The 21,464-nt window shown below is 46.3% G+C and overlaps 1 protein-coding gene across 1 annotated transcript in view; it reads left to right on the top strand.

Annotated features, from left to right (window-relative positions):
- The window catches only part of Vwa3b (von Willebrand factor A domain containing 3B), a 180,197-nt gene extending 168,117 nt beyond the window's left edge, over positions 1-12,080 (top strand). Inside the window, 4 exon segments of the mRNA XM_059281386.1 lie at positions 1,116-1,216; positions 10,942-11,118; positions 11,352-11,589; positions 12,023-12,080. Of these exon segments, the coding sequence (XP_059137369.1) occupies positions 1,116-1,216; positions 10,942-11,118; positions 11,352-11,475 (402 nt within the window). The 3' untranslated portion in view covers positions 11,476-11,589; positions 12,023-12,080.
- The last annotated feature ends 9,384 nt before the right edge of the window (positions 12,081-21,464 follow it).

The raw sequence follows: 21,464 nt of genomic DNA, 5'->3' as shown, positions 1-21,464 counted from the left end.
CACACTGCAGTTGACAGCTGGAGAGACTCACTCTGGGCGCTCTCTCTCTCTCTCTCTCTCTCTCTCTCTCTCTCTCTCTCTCTCTCTCTCTGTATGTATGTATGTATGTACGTGTCTGTATGCATGATCAGATGTGTGTGGAAGCCAGGGCTAAATCTGGAGCGCACGCATTCAGCTGGGCTAGCTAGCCAGGGATCCTGTCTCTGCCCTTGGGTAGAGTGCTGGGATCACAGATGGGCTGCCATGTGTACGCCCGCAACGTTTACGTGGGTTCTAGGGGTCCAGACTCCACCCCTGTTTGCACAACAATCTCTTTATCTCTGAGACACCTCCCAGCCTCAGTACCACTCTGTGTGTGTGACTTCTTGTTCCTGCGTGTGCTCTTCTGCAAGCCCTTAGATGCAGGCACCTCCTGGGCCTTTCTCAGTCTTGTCCTCCCCTGCTACCTCATGGTCTGTCTGTTGGATGAGCATTCCCAGTGTGTAGTGCTGCTTGAGAATGTCTATATGGGAAGAAACAAGCCAGGGACGTGTGAAATGGTGTCCTGAGGCATGCCTCAGGGACAGGGGGAGGTACATAGCAGATGGTCTGAGGTCCCTCAAGAAAGGCCTCAAATTCCAGGGAGTGACTTTGTTGTTGACCCTCAGGGCAGGAAGTCCCTGGGGGCCAGAATGCTATAGTCAGGGGAAAGGACATTGAAGATTCTCATAAAGATTCTGGGAAACCTCACAAGGGAAAGCAGGACTTTCAGCGACAGGGTCATGGTCACAGCTATCTGAAAAAGAGATGGCTGAGGCTGAAACCAAGATAGAAGTGTGTGTGTGTGTGTGTGTGTGTGTGTGTGTGTGTGTGTGTGTGTGTGTGTACATGTGTGACTAACCTGAGCAGGCCTGGCAGTTGACCTAGAATTTAGATGAATGACAGAGGAATTAGCAATGACTTTTATTCAGCAAAGATTTGTAAGTCAAAGTGAACTTAACCTGCTCTCTTGAGTGGCACCCCAAATGGGGTAATGACTAGTAGCTAACGATAACAGCTTGAGCTGGAATAAAATTGTTCATGAATTGGGGACTTCCTGGGTTCAAATGACGTGACCTCTTTTGGTATGATTACAGGAATTTTGCCCTCGGAGTGCACTTATAAAGATCAGCCAAAACAAGTATGCTCTCTCTTGCTCCCAGATAAAAGCATCCCCAGTTGAGAAGGACCGAGCTGTGTGAGTACACCCAACCTCTACCTCTTAAATATCAACTCATATCTTTGCATCTTTATTCCCTTGCTGAGATCTACACCTTCTGAGTAGTAGGGGAGGGGAGGAGAGATGGAAGGCTCAGTTCTGCGATCATTAGTCAATCAACCTCCTACCACTGAATGCCGTTGGTCATTCCTTTCGGTTCTAATCTCAGAGTCAACATTATTTTCACTGACCCTTCATAAAAACATTCAATCCTGCCATGAAAAAGGAGTGATTATGCCCCTTTTGTGTGTAAGGATTCAAGGCCTTGTAATTAAACCTCACTTGGGAACTGTCCCCTAACTGTCCCTTCCATATAGGGAGGTGGAAGTGAGATACTGAAGTGGCTTACCAGATGAGCATGTTGGTGGGTGATTTGGGATTCCCAGGGTCTACACAGTGGAGTTACTGAGAGATGTGCAGGCAGACTGGCCCAGTGTCAATAAGAAAGACTTGAGGTGGAAGAGCAGACAAAACTCAAGTCCGTGGCGCCAGCAAGGGCAAGGCTGACCTCACAGCACCATGACCTTGGAGTTAAAGGCACATAAAGAAGAAACAAATGTGAGGTTTGAGCAAGGGTTGTGATGAGGGGATCCGGGAAACACCTTCCGGTTCCACGGAGTGAACATGTTGTTCGGGGTGTGAACCTTTTATTCTATGGGTAGCCTTTGGCCTTCATTCATCTTCATTACAGAAATGAAATGCTTTGTATTCCCCAGTTTGGGGCATGTGGGACTCCTAATCTTTCTCTGTGATGTCAAAAAATATCAGTGTCTCTCGTCCTATTAAAAACTGATCTACCCGCCAGTTCTGGAGGCCCATTCCTCCATGCCCTGGGTCCTTACTCTGTGGGTGACCACTGCATCCTACAATACTCTCTCCTTAGCTTCCCCTGTGAAACCTTTACCTCAGAGGGAAAAACAAGTTTCCCTTGAATTTACCCACAGAGTGTGTGTGTGTGTGTGTGTGTGTGTGTGTGTATGTGTGTGTGTATGTGTGTGTGTGTGTATGTGTGTGTGTGTGTGTGTGCATATTTCCTCCCTCCCTCCCTCCCTCTCCCCTCCCTCCCTCCCTATCTGTCCCTGCCCCCTCCCCCATAACTGTAGTGTGATCTAACTCACACTTCACTTCTCACTAGTCTCTTCTGTAGACTTGGATAACCTTGTCTCCATTCAGTTCTCTCCCTAAATGTGGACATCAGTTTTCCCTAGCCCCCTTACCAGGAAGGGATTCCACAGAGCCCAACTGGGACCTCACACGTGTCCCAGCCCGCAGGCTTTGCCCACCCTGACCCTGCTTGCTCTCGGGATGGCACTTGGCTTCTGAACCTGCCTTCCCAAGCCTGCCATGGCTCCCTGGGTCTTCTCTCTGCCTTATTGTATGAACACCATTGCTTCCATGATGCCACTCACACCAAGGACCCCGTGTCTCTTTCTCTAACCCAGTCTGTGGCTCTGCATCAGTTACAACCCTACAGTGAGTCCTTATGAAAGCTGTGTGGGTGTATGTAATGGGCAACTGCAGTAGAATGCTACAATGGAAAGGACATTTTGGAAACTGAGTCATAGATCCATAACCTGCCCCACTAGGGGCTGTAGGTCTCAGATGAGATTATTGATGGCTATGCTTGGCACAGTGTAGGTATTATGCATGATGGGATTGGCATTACTCCCAAATGCCCACTGAACTGTGTGTGTGTGTGTGTGTGTGTGTGTGTGTGTGTGTTAGGTGCCCATGCATGTGCACATGGAGACCACAAGAGGGTGTTGGGTCTCTTCCTCTGTCACTTTCCACATTAATTTTAAATCTCTCACTGGCTGACCAGTGAGCTCCCAGGATCCCCAGTCTCCGCTCCTCAACACTAGGGTTGCAGGCACATGTACCTATGCCCAACTTTTACGTAGTGGTTGGGAGTTTGAACTCAAGTCTTTTCACAACAAGCCACTCCCCCAGCTTCCCACTGACTATTTCCACCTGACCCTACAGGAGTTCCAATTCAATCTACGCAGACTGAACTCAGTCCCCACACCTGCTCCCAACCCGGGACTCCTTGTCTCAGCTCCTCTTCCTCCCGTGGAATTGTCCAAGTGGACATCTACCAGTCATTCACCATAGCCCATATGCCTTCAAGTCGCTGTGATCCAGGCTTGGAGATCGGTTTTTTTTTTTTTTTTAGCTCTTTTAGGTTTTTTTTTTTAGTGCTTTGGGCAGAAGCTCCAAGTTGCTCTCACTAGTCCTGCCCCCAAACCCAGGCATGTTGGTTCCCTGGGGGGGCTCAACTGATTGATTTTCTTAGAGTGCAAAAGGTTCTTGTGTCATCTCCCTTACTTAAAAACCCTCAGATCTCACCCCCATCTGGGTCCCTCTTACCCTATTTTAACCTCTAATTAGTGTGGTGTTGCCTGTCTCCTAGTCTCTCTTGTTCCCAGTCACTTCTAAGCAACCCTCCAGGGCATACTAACTACTTCCCAACACCACGCTTTCTTAGGTCTCTGTGCTTTGCATAAACTGGGTGTTACTTTCTCAGAACACTATTCCTTAGCCACCTGGGAAATCCCAAGACTGGACTCAAGCATTCCCACTACCATGAAATGTCCTGGTACCTAGCTGGCTTCTTGCATGTACTAAGGTGACCATGTCACATCTTGTGTAGATTTTCATTCTGGAAAATTTCCCTTGTGCTAGCCTGTCTCAGTTCACTTTCTGTTGCTATAACAAAATGCCTGAGGCTAAGAACTTTTCAAAGGAAGAAAGATGTTTATAGTTCAATTTTGAAGGTTGAAAGTCCAAGGTCAAGTGAGTCCATCCATTTGGCCTCTGGTGAGGGCCTTTCTGGTCCTATCAGAACATAGCGGATAGTATCCTATGAGTAAAGGGTCGAAACATGGTAAGATGAGGAAACTAGAGGGGCTAAACTTGCTCTTGTCTGTCAACTTGCTCACCCCAGGAGAACCCAATAATCTCTTAAAGGGGCCAGTCTCCAGTGACCTAACTGTCTCCTACTGGGTCTCACCTTTTAAAGGACCCATCACCCCTCCACATGGCCACACTGAAGACCAACCCTATAGCATATGAACCTTTGGAGATAAATATCTTTAAATTCTAGTCCATGATAAAAGAATATGACTATTAGTCTAGGTATTGACTATTTTCACTGAACGCAACATTATCATTAGTCATTTTTTAATTAAAATTCATTTCCTTCTGTATGAAGGAAAAGCTTTCGTTTTGCACATTCCCTAGGCCTCATTTAAATTTCTTAGTTACTAATTATCTACTCTCTCCTCTAGGGCTTACACAGGAGATATATTCATTGACTCTCTAATTCCCTTTTTTTTTTTTTTTTTTTTTTTTGTCTCACTCTCAATGCCTTCCTAGGAGCAACAAGCTATGTTTCCTTTTCCTAAGCAGGAGCCATCATCAACCTACTAATTCCAGAGCAGAATCGGTCTCCGCTTCTATAACCAGGGCTGAACACAAGAGTGGAATGTAGCTGTTTTCTAGTCTCTCCCTTCTTTTAGGTCTTCCACTGGTAGCTAACTCACACTTACCTCATGTACCATTTCCTTTTGGATGTCTGTAATAAATCCTCGGGCCTTTATACCAAGGAGGCCGTTATTGAGAATCCTGATTCCTCATGTTCATGTCCCTGCGTCATTCAAGAAATCCACAGGCACATTAGTTTCAACGGAACATTAGTTTCTGGTATTGACTCAGTTGTGCCTATCAAATTCAGGGGTGATCAGCCAGGGCCCTTCACCTCCAGACACCTGGGTAGACCAACATGTACAACATGCTGGCCTCTGTCATCTCACCCTCTTCTCTTCCTTCTTGAAGCTTTCATCTGTGACTAACAGAGCATTTCCTGCAGAAAGATCTCTCTCCTACTCCTTGATGGAGGGTATAACCAGTGAAAGATGGGAAGGAGACTATTCAGAGGAACACTAAGATCAAAACTAACTGACTAGAGTTTGTGCAGCATTCCATTTTCAACCCGTGCTTGACAGCTAAGGGACTCTTGGAGACCTTTAATAAGACTGGCTTGCAAAATACGTCACCATGTTAACAAAAGTCTAGCTCTCAAGGGACCACGCCAGCATCCCTTTGTTTGCCTCAGGAGACGTGTGACACGGGTCCTGGCCGCTTCTTTCCTCTTGTGCCTCCCACTAAGAGCGTGTCTTCTGAGGGGACCCACCTTCTCTTCCTTCCCTCTTCCTCTCTGTGTCCCCAAGCTTTCCTCTATGTTCTATAGCTTCATACATGCTCTTTCCGAGTGAAAATAGTCTCTCACTAGTCTAGAACATTCATCTCAAGAAAACATGTCATTTCTCTCACGTGATCTCAGGAGCTCTTAAGAAGCAAGCAGAACAGTAGGAATTCCCCACCACCACAGTCCCCCACCCGGCATCCTCTACCCTCACCCAGGCAGGAATTTCCCTGGCTACCTCTTTGGGGGTCCTGTTCCTTCCTGTCAGAGGGCTGTGGTCTCTGTTTGCTGCAGGGGAAGGCAGAGCCTGGTGGGTTTGATGTTCTGGCGTCTAGTTTTCTCCCTGGAGGGAAATCACCTCAGCCAGGTGGTGTCACAAAGCTATCTCCAGACTGGGGTGTCTGGCAGGTCTGAGCAGAATCCACATACCTGGTGCTCTGTAGCAAACCTCTCTAGCAGAGCTGGAGTCTACCTGCCCACTTGACAGAGCAAGGCCAGGGCAAGTCAGCCCTCTAGAAAGATGTTCTCTTGAGAGGGTGTGTGATTTCTTAATTGGAATAACAAACAATAGTGGCAACAGTAGTGACAACATTCCAAACGTGATTGCAGGAAAGCCACATAGGACTAATCCTTTTCTTGGGGCTCCAGAAAAATCCATCTTATGGGAAGGAAAAATCAGGCACCAGAGGGGAAGGGATCGTCTTCCCTCGCTGCTTGATTGCCGCTGTGTGGTCCTAGGGACACTGTCGTGTGTGAGACAGCCCAAGAGAAGACTTTCCCAGGACTCTGAGGTGGTTTGTTTGAGTCTGTGGTCAGCTCACTATTCCCTGCTGCACACAACGTTAGCCTCCCACTGTCTCTCCTTGGAACAGCCTGATGAGTTCCCATGGATTCAGGCACATGTTTCCGTGGGAGGGGCGATTCCCAAGTGACTTAGCCTCCTTCCTGGATGGCGCGGAACAGCCTCACACTGCCTTCTCAGCAGCAGGGTAATGAACTCATTGACTGAAACATCAAGGGCCAGCACCACTTCTGACATCGCAGGGACTCGTCACTTCCCTCACTCTGATGTAGTCTCTCTGGACAATGCTTCCTTCCTTGGGAGGGAGCTGGACATTTGAAATTAGTGAGTTAGGACATCTCATCATTTCTTCATCCCTGCAGACGAGAGCCCCATTTTCTATGCTGGAGCCAAGCCTTGAAAAATGAGCAGTTCAGCCAAAACCTCTGCCTGTGCATGTCCTATGTTCGTCCATAGGACAGAGAACGCTAAGTTGTCCTCAAGAGTCACAGAGACTCTGAGACCCTCTCGATCTTCAGCTCCTTCAGCTGTCAATTCAGAGGCCTTCTTATTCCCCCTGAGACATCTGTCTGGTGCCTATTCCAGAGCAAAAGAGACACTTGGAACAATGTAGAAAAGAGGCCTCTGGAGGCCAGCAAGAGAACCAGGATATTGGCAAATCTTGATCATGGCTTCTCAGCACTTTCTCTCAGGAAGTGAGACCAGAACCTTCTAAAGAGCTAGTTAAGAAACGGTGCCTGGCTTCTCATTCTACCCCAATGTGCACGCTTTGATCCTGTTTAGTAGATTGCAGTTTGGGCATCCCTAATCCAAAAATCCAAAATCTGGCATGCTCACTTAGTTGGGGTTTTATTGCTCTGAAGAGACACCATGACCAAGAAAACTCTTACGAAGGAAAACATTTCATTGGAGCTGGCTTACAGTTCAGACATCTAGTCCATGGTCATCATGGCGGGAAGACACAGTGCTGGAGAGGTAGCTGAGAGTTCTACATCTGGATCAACAGGCAGCAGGAAGTGAATGTTACAGTAGATCTGGCTGGAGCATTTTAGACCTCAAAGCCCCTTTATGACTCACTTCCTCCAATAACACCACACCTACTCCAACAAGTCACACCTCATAGTGCCAGTCCCTATGAGCCTATAGGGCCATTCCATTCAAACTACCACACTCAGAAATTCAAGCCCTTTTTCAAACAAACCTGATGTCACGAGCAGAAAGCTTCACACCTAACTTAGGTGTTAGGCTACAGTCACAATTCAGAGCCACCAAAGACACAGTATACCTCAGCTTACACAGGATGCACAAAGGTGTGTGAGAAACAGACTGAACTTCATTGTTCAGACTCGAGTTCCCTCTGCAAGGCGTCTCATTACATATACACAAATAATCCAAAATCTGGAACACTTCTGGTTCCAAATATTTTAGATAAGGGACGTTTAACCTTGTATTCAGCCAAATCTATAACCTAAAATAATTAATCCATCACCTAGTTTAATGCTTCTTTAGTGTGAAACTGAACAAAAGAAAGTCATTGAATGGGTCACGTCCAATCATGGTTATGGCTTATTTCCATGAGGTCATGACAGCCCTTCCTATCTCCATACTGGTTGTGGCCAAGAAGCAGAATAAGGTATAAGGGGGAGGGCAGGGGTAGGAGCTTGCACATCAGCCCCATGTGGAGGATGCACCCTTGTAGACTGAGGCAAGCCAGTCTCCAGCCGGATGATCTTCTGGCCTCCTTGGGCAGTGCACACACACACACAGCGCACTTGAATACATGCAGACAAAACACTCAAAAATAAAAATAAATGAATTAAAAAAAAAGTTTTCTCCTGATCAAACCTTTTTGTCCTAATCATGGCAACTTGTCTTGTTTTATTCTTGTTCCAAAAGTAATGCGTGATTAATATTACTTATAAATTAAAGGCAACTGGAAAACCTTTTGAAATCCACAGCCTAACATGTCAAAAATAAGCACAGCAGTTTGGTATGCATTCCTCTAGATTTTTTTCATCTGCTGTGTTGATTCATATTTTTCTTCAAAGCCAAAAGCTCTATTGTTTTTCCTTATCATGTATAACAGCTGCAAAACGTATTTTAAATGTGGGAAACATGGGGTTGGAGAGATGGCTCAGCAGTTAAAAGCACTAGCTGCTCTTTCAGTGGATCTGGGTTCCATTCCCAGGACCCACATGGTGGCTCACAATTATCCATATCTCTAGTCCCAGGGGATCTGATCCCCTTCTCTGGCCTCCACAGTCACCAGGCACACATGTGGTACACAGACGTACATGCAGGCAAAACATCCATACACATAAAAGTGAATAAATAAATAAATAAATAAATAAATAAATAAATAAATAAATACATAAATACATAAATACATAAATACATAAATACATAAATACATAAATACATAAATACATGCAATTTTTTAAATGTAAAAAGGTGGGGGACATATCGATTCTATTGTAATCCATTTCCCAGAGGCAACTTTTTCTAGTTTACTTCAAGGTGTCTTATGCCTGGAGGCTTTTCTGCATCCTGCAGCCACTTATAAAATAATCACTCAGAAGCTTATATTAATTATAATGTTTGGTCAAAGACTCAGGCTTATTACTAACTAGCTCTTAAAACTTAAATTAACCCATTTTTATTAATCTATGTATTGCCATGTGGCTGTGGCATTAGCAGTCTCCTGGCCTCTTGCTCCTTGGGCAGCTGGATGGCGTCTGCCCCTGACTCCGCCCTTCTTCTCCCTGTCCCTCTGCTTGGATTTCCTACGTGGCTCTTATCCTGCCTTGCCATAGGCCAAAGCAGCTTCTTTATTAACCAATGGGAACAGCATATATTCGCAGCCTACAGAAAGACATCCCATACCAGTGTCTAGTCTTCCTTGCTCATTTACAACCCTCATAGCAAAAAATGAAAATACGTGTATTCTCTTTTGTAACTCTTTTCCCACTTGCTAACTTACTGTTTGTTACCTCTATCCATAACAGTAACCCCTGCCATTTTATCATTGCCTGCCTAAAATTCCATTAGGAGCTGGCCTGTAACTCATTCACATGACCAGACCCTGCAGAAGTTATTCATGTATTGCTTCTTGGCCCCTCTCCTCCTCCTCCCTCAGCTCCTGCCAGCAGGTAGATAGGTCTCTCTCCGCTTGTGCTTTTAGCACCTCTGGAAAACTCCTGCTACCTCCTTGCTGCTCATTTTCTTAAGAAGCTGTATGTTCCAAAGCCAATCGATGCTAATGGGTGGCCAGTGGAGAAAAACCGAATAGAACCAACTTAGCTTCAAGGAAGGCAGCAGTGTGAGGAGCAGTGGAAGTGATGTTGATAAGAGCTCAGATTTCACAGGGCGGGTGTCCTTGGTATGACCTTGAGGTGTGGCCTCCGTGTCTCCAGGCACGTGTTCTCCCACAGACTTGACATCCACACGAGCTCGGACCTCCGCATAAGTCAGTTTGTGTGGGGCAGGGCGGCGGTGGCACACGCCTTTAGTCCCAGCACTCGGGAGTCAGAGCCAGGTGAATCTCTGTGAGTTCGAGGCCAGCCGGGTCTACAGAGTGAGAGGTAGGACAGGCACCAAAACCACACAGAGAAACCCTGTCTCGAGAAAAACAAACAAACAAACAAACAAACAAACAAAACAAAAAAACAAAAAAAACAAAACAAAACAAAAGAAAGATAGTTTGTGTGGGGGATCCAGGAAAGCCTTTTTCGTCCATGTTACCCTTACTGCTTGAGCCAATTTTTTTTTAAGCTTCTCTTGTGAATTCCCTTCTGATCCTTGTGCCAGTCTTTAAAAATAATCACACGTGATACAATCTTGATCCATTACAGAGTAATTTGAATAATGGGATCTTCTGTTTGAAAATAACTAAGAGCCTTTTCCCAGCTCATCTTTTTCTCTCACATCTCCCAGAAGAACTGGAAACAGTAACGATCCAGAGTTACTTTAGGGTAAAACCAAAACAAAAATGTTCTGAGTGGAGGCAGGGGTGGTCAAGATAAGGGATGCAGAAGTGTGAAACAAAAAGTGAGGCTTAAACCCAGGTGTTCAGTGCTCTTCACACAGCCCGGAGGTTCTGGAAAAAGAGAAATTGACCAATCAGTGGGCCACGGTGAGTGGGCTAGAATGACGTCATGGCATTCCCAAGATGCTGTCTCTGTAGAAAAGCCACTACTTGATAACTCAGCCTTGTCGGGTCCATCTTCTAAATAAGCCTCTATCTATGACATCCCATGGGCAGGCCTGTGCTTTTTCTATTAAATATAAGGAAAAGTCACATCACTGTTGGCATTTGGGAGTTTCTGATGATGTACCTTGATCCACACGATTTGAGAAACCTCCTCTGTGATAGAGCTGGGCTGGCGCATCTGTAGTGGACAGTGGGTCAGTGCTGAAGCATGTGCTGGGGCATCTGAGCTTGAGTTAGCTGTGTCTTGACTGACTGGGTAGGGACTGGGTCCACATGGTTACGTTTTCTCTTCTGGGTGGGGCTCCTACATATGGACATGAACTGAATGGAATTTAAGCCTAGTGTCCAACACCTAGGGCAGTGGACAAAGCTTAGATACTTCTGCTGAGATGATCGGGAGATCTCTGCACACACACACCGTAGCTGTCAAATCCAGGGTGTGCCTGAAATCAGCCTCAAAGCTCTCCTCTGTCTCTCTCTCTCTCTAGGGGAGAAGCAGAGACAAGTAAATCTTGCCCACTCTGGACAGTGACTGAAGAAGACCTTGGAAATTTGAAACAGTCGAGGCAAGAGACCCTTAGAAAAAAGAAAAAGAAGCCCACCAAGAGATCATTTCTCCGGGAGATGATGTCCTCAGATTCGGATGGCTCTTCCCATGGCACCAGGTCCCCAGAGTCTAACCCCAATACCTTCCCTGTGCCCAGGGTGGGGGATTGGGAGGCACCCTGAACCTACATGACACTTGGAAACCTCATTCAAGAATAGTGTGTGTGTGTGTGTGTGTGTGTGTGTGTGAGATCATCCCCCAGTTTCCAGGCCAGCATAGGTCCCAGCACAACAAAACCCCACCCCCACCCCCACCTCCCCCGTCATGCTGACATCCACTTTCCCAGAGAAGGCTCTCCACTAGAGGCCTAGGACACTGCCACCCTCGCCTTCGCTGCTACATCGCCACCAGGAGCAGCCCTGCCCTGGCAGATTCCAGCCACCCACAGCGCAAGGGGCTGAAGACCCATGGCTGAGGAGCCCTAAGGCACGTGCGTCCTAGTGGCAGCTAACTTTAAGCAAGCCACGGTTCCTCTAGGGCTTCATAGATCCCAGCCTCTGGACCCTGTGGAGCAAGCCTCTCTGCTGAGGTAAGGCTTGCCTTCCTTCCATCCAGTGCCTGCCCTGTTGATGAGAACCAGCTCCCCCTCTCCCAACCTACTGTTTGAGCTTAGAGATTTTTTTTTTTTCTGGCCATTCTGTATCCTGCTTCCCCCACCCCCACCCCCACAAATTGTTCTCAGTCTTTTGATACACTCTGCATATGTAACAGCACTAGCTTTACAAGCAACCGTCAGAATGTCCTCAGGGTTTTTGGGGGGAGTCCGTGGAGTTAGGCCCCACACCTACGAACTTGTTTTAAATTGATTCTTCCTTGTGAATTGAGAATTCTGTCACACAACATGAAGGGTGAAATTAAGACCCGGTTGGTAGCTTGTCTGAGATCTGTAAGACTGAGCCCTCTCTGTGTTACTGTTTCCTGAACACTTTTATTGAGCCCTTCCTAATTGGTTTTGTCTGTAGTCTGTTGTAGGTACCTCTAATTGAGTGCAGAGCCTGAATAAAATCTCTTACATTGGAAGCCTTGCTCTGGCTGCTCATTTGCTACTGTCTTCTTTAAATAGTTGAGTACCAGTTCTGCTCTCTAATGTCAAAGCTGCAATAACTCTCTCCAAGTCTCAGTCCTTGAGCTATAAAAAAAAACAAACAAACAAAAACCATTACAGGTCACTAATAAGAAAAATATTGTAGACCTTCAGAAAACAGAAAAGATGGGAAGAGTTCTGATATTCAAAAAGTGGACATGCTAATTAAACATGGTGTTCATGTTGTACCCGTTTCGTGAAACCCCCAGAGACCACCAAGGAGCCGGTTTCCAATGCAAGCACATCAGGGTCCTTTTATCGTCAGTTTCAACCTGGGCCACCGCACGGCAGATGGAAGGAAATGTGGCAGCGGCCACGAGCCTAGGTGTAGAGAGTTTTTATAGGGAAAAACCACAAGCCGGGAATTACATGCTTGAGATTGGGTGGAAGGGATTTGGGGCAAGGTGAATTTGTGAAACTGTTGATCTAGACTTTGGGTGCAAAACCACATTTGAAACCATTGGGTTAGACTTTTGGTGAGGAACCACAACTCGTTGAACAGGATTATCTGGACTGCTCAGTAGGATTATCTAGATATCTTCAAGGAGACAGACAGAATGTCTGCAGGAGGATACCGCTCCGTATCTGCTTGAGTTGTCATGGCACATTCCTGAGGTCCTTCCTGGAACTGAGTACAGCAGGTGGTCTAAGATGGAGTCTGTGTTGCCTTCACATTCACATTCCTGAAAGCTAAAGCTGAAGAAATGAGACGAGGAGCCCACTTCCAAAAATCATGGGAGAATGAGAAACATCCGCTCGGGCTTAAGTTGAAAATGATGAGGAAAAGAGGAAGGCGTTGAAGAGTTCATGAAAGTGGGAAGCAGGCAGAGAACCTGTGGGAGGCAGGTTGCACCTCCCCAGCCCTCGCCCCAAAGACAAAACTCAAGCCCTTGGTGGCAGGACAGCCCTGATGCAACTTTTCTCTCCAGTCCTGAGAGAAAAGCCTGAAGGATGTGTGGTGGTTCCCTGCATCGGCACACTGGTGGAGAGGAAGATGTCCTTCAGTCCCTGAAAGCGTGGACACCCTCATGCATTCATTCAGTTGCTCAACCGGAAGCTCAGTGTTGGCAGTGAGCCAGGCTTCAGGACAGCCAGTAGGCAGGGTGTTATAATTTAAAAACGCCGGGAAGGAGTCACGCCATACAACAGGGCTCACATGGGAGGTTTATTGGAAGAGGAGAGAGAAGGGGCAGAGAAAGGGGGTAGAGAAGGGGGACAGGAAAGGGGGCAGAGACTGGTCCTTGGGGACAAGAGCAGCGGAAGAGAGAGATGGGAGGTGGGCAAGACCCGCCTTTTATAAGGGAGCCTAGCAAATGCATGTAGGGCGTGCTCTTAGTGGCTTCAGCTGAGGACATATCCTGTCAGGACCCTAAGGACAGGTCAGTACAGATGCCTGATTGCTAACACATGAGAAGATGGTCACCTCCTCTATATTCCATGTCCCCAGCTCAATGTTCTTTTCTTCTTCTCCTTCTCCTCCTTTTCTTATCAAACTTTGTTTCAATGGGCCACAAAAAAAAAAAAAAAAAAAAACCGAAGGAAAAAAAAAGAGAAAAGGAAAAAAAAAACCCAAAACCCCTAGAGAAGATATTGACACTTGCGTCAGGGAAGTCAGCTGACCTCTAGTGGGTATATAAGCCAGGGAGGGTCTCAGCTCCTCTGGAGGTTGACTATCCAATATTCCTCTTAAACATTCCCTTTGACCCCTTTCTCTTAAATGTATAACCTGTCAGTCCATGTCACATTTCTCAATCTAGACTGGAAGCTAGAACGATAAACACTCTGGGAGGAATTTTCCACCGGCAGATGGCTATTAATAAGGCTACCTGGATTAGGACAGCCACATTGTAATTTACCACATGGGAACTGAATCAAAGTCCCTGTCATTTAGAAAATACCAAATGCCGAAAACGAGGAAACATCCACAAGAACTCGGAAAGAGATGGCATCGGCCCGCTCTTTTCTCTTTTGCATGTCTATCGTGATGCAACAGGAGAGTGGAAACAGAAGCCAGGCAGCACCAGAGCACGATAGGGCAGAAGCAAAAGCAGGGAAATGTGGAGTGAAAGAGTGTCCAGAAAGGAAGAACTTTCTATCTCAGAAACAGGCCTGGAGGGGCCTGGCAGACAGAGCAGGCGTTAACCCTGAAGAGCTTATGCCTCCCGCTTCCAGCTTGAGCAGGCTGATCCTGTAGTGGCTGTAGCGGTTCGTCTAGCACCTGACAATCTGTTCTTTGGGTTCCATTCCAGTTGAGATCTGAGCTTTCCCAAGACTGGTTCCCAGCCTGCTGCAAATTCATGTGAGCTTTCCAGGTCTTAAAAATGTCAACTCCCCTGGTAGCTGGCCAGTGTTGGAGGCACATGGCTGGGAAAACTCAAGTCCTCCCAGAACCCAGCAAACGCATAATGCAAAATAGTGTGTCAAAATCCAAAGAACCCACTGTGGAGGTCTGAGATGGCCTCTTTGGTCTGATAAAGGGAATGCATTGACCTTATCACACGATGATAGAGTCTCTCCCATTTCCACAATCCCATTAAGCATCCAGGAAAGGAAAAAAAAAATGGAGAAGATTGGGATGTGTGACTGAATGCCTGTGTCACAATTGTGAGCTCAGCTCCATGACATTTGTGAGCTCAGCGCCATGATAAATTGAGTCCATTCTCCCACCAGGATATAATTTCCTGTGGGATTCTGGCATCTCATGGATTAAATGTGGACAGCCATCCCTTTTCTCTAAAATAAAAAACACCTGAGTTAGTATAGCATGGAGATAGAGGGCCATGGTACAACTGGGCCAGGAGAGAAAGCTGGAGGAGTGTAAGCGCCTAATAGCAAAGCAGAAAAACGGAGGAGGAAGGAATTCCGCGGTGTCCCAAGGAAGAAGAGTCCGTAGGCCTTACCAGCCCTGTAATTGGTCACGTCAAATGATGTCATCTGGATTTTGATCTAGCATCTTAATGCTAGAAAAGCATCCCATGAGGGGAAAAGGGGAAAAGTGAAGGAATAAGGAACTGTGCCGCGACCCATAGGTGGCGCTGTTGCTTTGGGACCGCGTGGAGAAACTGGGAAAGAACGTATAACCTTGGTTCCCCTTTGTTCCTCCGAACGTGGCGGCTGAGAACAGATCTGTGACCCTCCCCTGCCGCCCCATGTTAGCAGAAATTCACGTCCCCTAGAAACCAACTTGTTAAAAATAGCCAATCGTGATTTAAAACGTTACTCAGTTTTAAATCTGCCTGGGGACCACGCAGTCGACGCAGAGCAGGTTGCCCACCTGAAGTTGTGGTGGGACACGTGAGCTAGCTAACTAACTAACTGCAGCAAACTTCTGTGTGTGTTTCCCTCCCTTCTCGCACACCTGATCCAAAGTCTCCCAGATTCTCTGAGGGAATAGTGGTGGAGAGAGACTCCTGCGCCCGAAAGAGAAGACAGGGAGTTAAACAGCATTATTTAGCTCCCAGCACATGGCCACAGACACTCGGGGAAACAACCCAAGGAAGAGGGGAACTGGGTGTGCACTCCACATCCCCTAGTGTGAGACCAGAGTTCCTCCATTTTTACAGAATAACAGGTTAATCATGTGATGGTGACTGTGTGACCATGGAATGTCCCAATCCTGGTCTCCATGGTGATTGTTTAACCACAGAATGTCCCCACCTGAGGGCAGCCAATGAGAAACAGTGGTGGGCAACCACCCCCTTAGAAGTGAGATTAAACAATGATTTCTGGAAAGTCCCTAGAAACGAGCCAATCAGAAATGTACATGTATGGAAAGGCCCTGCTGTTGTAATCTTGTGGTTTTTGCCTTTAAAAGCTGTGCACAGTTCAGGCTGGGCACTTCCTCCAGCCTCCACTGCGTTGGATGTGTTGAACGAAGTCCCTGCCTAGGCTTGTATTGCTTTTGGATATCCCGAATTAAAGCCTTGCTTTTGCATTTGGGTACGCTCATCGTCTTTGGTGGTCTCTCTGGGGGTCGCGATCTGGGCACAACACTAGGAAGCCTGGGAGAGAAGAAAAAAGGCTTTTTTTCTCCCAAGAAGACAGAGGACTAGGCAAACAGCTTATCGACCCCAAGACAACAGAGATAAATGAGCTTGCCTAAGGTCCTGGAGTTGTGGTCACCTGTCGTGTGCAGAAGAGCTTCTGTAATATCCCAAACAAGCCACCAAATATGTTACCAGAAGCAGGGTCCCCTTTGGGGGGTTTAGTATCGTTAATGAAAGAATTTCAGAACAAACTACAACAGAAGCTGGAGGACAATTTTATTAGAGTTTAAAAGAAAGAGCCCAGGGCAGACAAGCTGTGGATCTCGACGTTTGCCTGGAGAATGGAGCAGAGAAGATAAAAACAGCCACGCTACTTGAATTAGGCTGAAATGGGGTGGGGATGTGGGGGTTAGGGGGTGGGATGGTGGGTCAGCCCTGTGGTAGTAGGCAGCCACGTGACGGCAAGGGGGAGTTTTAGAGAAAGAGTAAGGAAGCCCCAAGTACCAGAAAAGGCATAGGTTCTGGCCAGTATCTGGAAGAAAGAGGCAAAGAAGAGCAAACAGGAAAAAAGTCACCTTCAGAAAGGTGGGTGGAGCCAACAGATCTTCATGGTGGCTTGTAGAGACTGCATATGCCCAACACACTAAAAACCTGAACAAAGTTTATGTAAAATTATTTCTCTGTGTGTCGGTCTTAAGACACTTCAGCACTAAACTTCAGAGGTCTTTTCTTTCATCCTGTCTTTATTTAATGTATTATGTCATGTGAATGTTTGCCTGCATGTGTCTATGTGTACCACATGTGTACCTGCAGAAACCAGAAGGCGGCGCTGGATCCCCTGGAACTGGAGTTACAGGCAGTTGTGAGCCTCCATGTGGGTGCTGGGACCTGAACCTGGGTCCTCTGAGAGCAGCAAGTCCTCTGAGCCATCTCTCCAGCCTCAACTTTAGGGATATTTCAATCAATGAAATCATCTCAATAATAAGCACAAAGATGCAAAAAGAAATTTACCAAGAAACTTAACTGCTTTCAGTAAACACCTGTCTGCAAAAGTGCCTGGAACACTGATTTGGGGGGGGGGGAGGATTACGAATACACTTTGTCAAATAGACATATCCATTAACATGGAACCTATGAATAATGAGACAAGACTCTACTTCGGATAAACTTAATAAATGTGCAAACCCAGGACCGAAAGATGCCAATGTTCGTGTGAACATCATTTGTTTTCTGGCGGGATGGCTCAGCATCAGGGGGATTTCATGTAAAATAACATTCCAAGTAAAACAGTTTTATAAGACTTGAAAAGATGACGGTAGTTTCCATATGAATGCGTTCATCTGGAAATGTGAACACAAAAGTAGCTAAGAAGATGTGGAAAGATGAAAGCCAATAAGATGGGCTCGTGTTAAAATACCAGTCAAATATACTAGAGCATCACTGTGGTTAAGGCAGTGTGGTGCCAGCACGAGAAAAGACTGATGGAATAGAATACAGAAAAATGTATCTCTATAATATATGGACATTTACAATATTAAAAATGCCAAGCACATTACCTACTGAGCCACCTTACTGGCTCCAAATAACCCATGTTTAGGGAAACACTTTAAAAAGGAGACACCTGATTAACCACAAGTGCGTGAAGAACTGGTCCACCCCATTGGTCATCAGGGAAATTGTGGTAGGCATCAGGAAAGAGCCTATGTTCCAATATGACTGGGCTACCATACCCAGCTATTTTAACACGGGTCTAAGTGCTGTTGTGAGGATGTGGTATATTGATGATACTGTAGACCATAACCAGAAAGGATCGTCTAAATGGGCCTGGTTAAATTAGTTGAAAGGGCTTGGAAGAGCAGAGGCTGTCTGGATGAAGGTACAACCCTGTGAATAGCAGCTCCTACCCTGTATCCTGAGGTCCTTGACCTGACCTGCCCTTCCTGATAGCCTGCTCTCCACAGTTTGACTAGCCCTGGGAGCGTAAAGATGAAGGCTGGGGAGGAGATCCCTGGCAGCCCAGGAGGCCTGAGAGGAGACAGCCCTGTGTGTGAAGGTGGCTGTATTGCCATCTTCTGACCTCAAGGAAAATGGGAAATACATATGCCACACACTGTGGGGCTGCCCTGTGAGTCTCCTGGGACATTAGACTTTCCAGGTTCTAAGGAGAGGCTACAACTGAGTCATTCAGAGCATAGGGAATGTCGAAAGGGCTAGATGACCAATATCCTACATTTGCTTTTCCCTCACTCACACCCCCGGCTTCTGGACTGTTCCCCACCTCACTCATCAAGAGGCTCTTGTACTCACTTTCCCAGGGACTAGGACTTCATTGGAGCTGGACATTCCAGAACATTTACAATCCCAGGACCGATCTGGGGGATGTGTGGCATAATTGAATAAGGCTGTACTTCCCCGTTCTTTTCTGCCTCTCACCGTATTTATCTTAAACCTTGTGTCTGTTCTGCTGTTTTTCTGTGACTGAGGTGCAAAAACACCAAACCAAACAACAACAACAACAACAACAAAAACACATCAAATCCTACCAACACCTAATTCCCAAGGCACAATGTGTCTCTCTTCCCTGGGCACTAACCTGCCTGCAGTCTCATTTCTGCATGAATATTTGTGCTTGTGTGGTTCTGGACACTTCTGGGAAGGCCTCTAGGTTCTCTGCTCACTCCCATCTTATATAAGAAAGTTAGGGAAACATAAGTGAGTGAGCAAGCCAACAAGCAGTGTTTCTCCATGGTTCCTGATTCCAGGTTCCTGACTTGTTTTCTTACCCTGGTTTCTCTCAATGATGGATTGAAATCTAGATGTAAAAACCAAATCCCTCCCACTGAACTATCTCTTCAGGCCCTGTGCTAGAATTCTTGATTCTCAACTAGTGAGAGGCCTCGCCCAGACTCCAAAGCGAGAGTCTATTTTTCCTCCCAGTGTCCCCACAGTTGTTCTTGTCTTTCTAGCCTGCTTCAAATTTTGCTTCGTAAGTAGTTTTGCCATTGTGGGGATGCACATGGTCCTTGCAGGAAGGCTGTGAGGCATTAAAGCTTTTGGAGGCATGATCTAGCAAACCTCATGGTCTCAGAAGCCTCTGTGAATGTTTCTGTTCTTCCATGATATCTATACAAGTGATTCCCCCATGCTGGGAATCTCTATAAGTCTCAATCCTTTCCTAAAGAGGACTCTAGAAACCATGGAATGTGGTGATTACAGTCAGTTTCTACATGCACAAACAGGTTCTACATCTGTGCGTTTGACCAGCCTCAGTGAGAAACTATGCAGGAAAAATGCGCCTGTACTAGCATGCACAGATTTGTGCCTGTCACTTTCCCTGAAAGAACACACTCTAACCCCTGTTTACACAGCGTTCACTCTGCATTAGGAATTGTGTCACTAGAGATTGTAAAGCTCCCTACACGATGGGCACAGCATCCTGTGCACATATCACATTATGTCTTGTAAGGGATTTAAGAGGCTGCAGAGTTTCGAATCCACAAGGGTCCCAGAACCACCATACTGAGGGACCACCTACAGTGGGGGTTTGGAGGTTTCCTGTGTCTTTAAGTGGCCCTGCAGGCCCCACTCCCAAGGACACACAGTCAATGACTCTGAGGTGCTGCCTGCCTTTCTGTATAGTTACCATTTTCTCTGCCCTATATGAGCTCTCTTTACCTGTTACTAGAGAAACTGAGGTTCCCTTTTGGAGTTCTTTAGTCTCATTAATAAAAGAATCTAGAAATGGAATAAAAAAGAATCTCAAGGGAATTTTGTCAGAGTTTAAAAAGAAAACAGGGTAGAGGTTATGTTAAAATCCCAGCCGCTACCAGGAGGAGATGGGGGAAAAAAAAGTCATGCCTTTTAGGATAGGTGTAGAATAGAAACGGTTGACTAAGAAAAGGAAAAACACGCAGAGTAGAAGCCGACTAGTGAGCTGAGGAAGGAGTCCAAAAAGCATCCAGACATTCTGTGTATAGTCATTTATTACCACAAAAAACAGTCCAAACAGTTTCCACACTGTCTTGCCTGGCTTGAGCTTGCGCAGTCTTGTGCATGCTGTAGCACCAATCAGTTCATGGGCAGCTGCCCTCTTGTGTCCAGAAAATACTGTTTACTGGTAGTTAGCTGCCACCTCTGACTCTTACAATCTTTCTGACCCCTCTCCCCTCAAGGATCCCTGAGCCTTGGAGGTGGGGGTGATGTAGATGTCTCATTTAGGGCTGAGCATTCTACAGTCTCTCATTCTCTGTACCTGGACTAGTTGTCAGTCTCTCTGTTAATAGCCAGCTACTACACAAAGAAGCCTTTTCTGATTGGAGTTGAGAGATGTACTGATCTATTAGGAATCAGTTCAATAGTGTGTCCATTTGGCTGAGTAATCGTGGTAGGTTCTCCCATTGGGCCTATCACCTGTCTAGCCACAGGTTCCTGGCCCTGATAATGGTGCCAGGGATGGGTTTCATCTTGTGGAGTGGGCCTTAAATCCAATGACAAAGTGGTTAGTTACTCCCATGACAACCTTGCCATTATTGCACTGGTGGGCATGTCTTGCCAGGCTGGTCATTTATGTGGTGTGTAGGGTTCACAGGTGGATAAGAATAATAATATTTTTCTCCCTTAGTAGCCTGCATACATGGAAAGCTACTGGCTCTTTTTCTAAAATTTACTTTTATTGATGTGTTCATGTGTGTACCTACCTGCTTATTTGTATAGGCACTATGTGAGTACAGGTGTTGAGGAACGCATAAGAGGGTGTTGAATCCCTTGGAATTGGAGTTATAGGCAGTCATGAGTAGCATGATGTGACTGCTGGGGACAGAATCCAGGTCCTCTGCAAGAACAAGTGCTCTTAACCACTGAGCTATCTCTTCAGCCCCCTGGCTCTTATGTTTAGGTCTAGCTACAATCTATCACAAATTAATTTCCCTTCATAAGTAAGACAGGCCGTGGCACTGGCTTTTATCTATACCAATTCTGTCATTTTAGAATCTTTTCTTAAAGATGAATTCCCTTTCCCCAATGACTTATGTTCTCGTTTGCTTTCTGATTCTGTAATAAATACCACTATCAAAAGCAACTTGTGGAGGAACAGGTTTATTTGGCCTACAGGTTACAATTTATCATCAGGGGAAGCCAAGGCAGAAACTGAAGCAGGGGTCGTAGAGGAATAAAGTCTTGCTTTCTTGGATTGCTCAACTGCATTTCTTCTACAGTCAGGGCCCACCTGCCCAGGGATGGTACCTCCCACAGTGGGCTGGGCCCTCCCACATCAGTCAGCAATCACGAAAACGCCCCACAGACATGCCCACAAGGCCAGTCTATGGAGACAACTCC

The sequence above is a fragment of the Peromyscus eremicus genome, chromosome 16_21 (genome assembly GCF_949786415.1).
Source record: "Peromyscus eremicus chromosome 16_21, PerEre_H2_v1, whole genome shotgun sequence".
Classification (NCBI taxonomy): Eukaryota; Metazoa; Chordata; class Mammalia; order Rodentia; family Cricetidae; genus Peromyscus; species Peromyscus eremicus.
The sequence above is the reverse complement of the archived record's forward strand: the minus strand, read 5'-3'. Positions and strand labels throughout refer to the sequence as shown.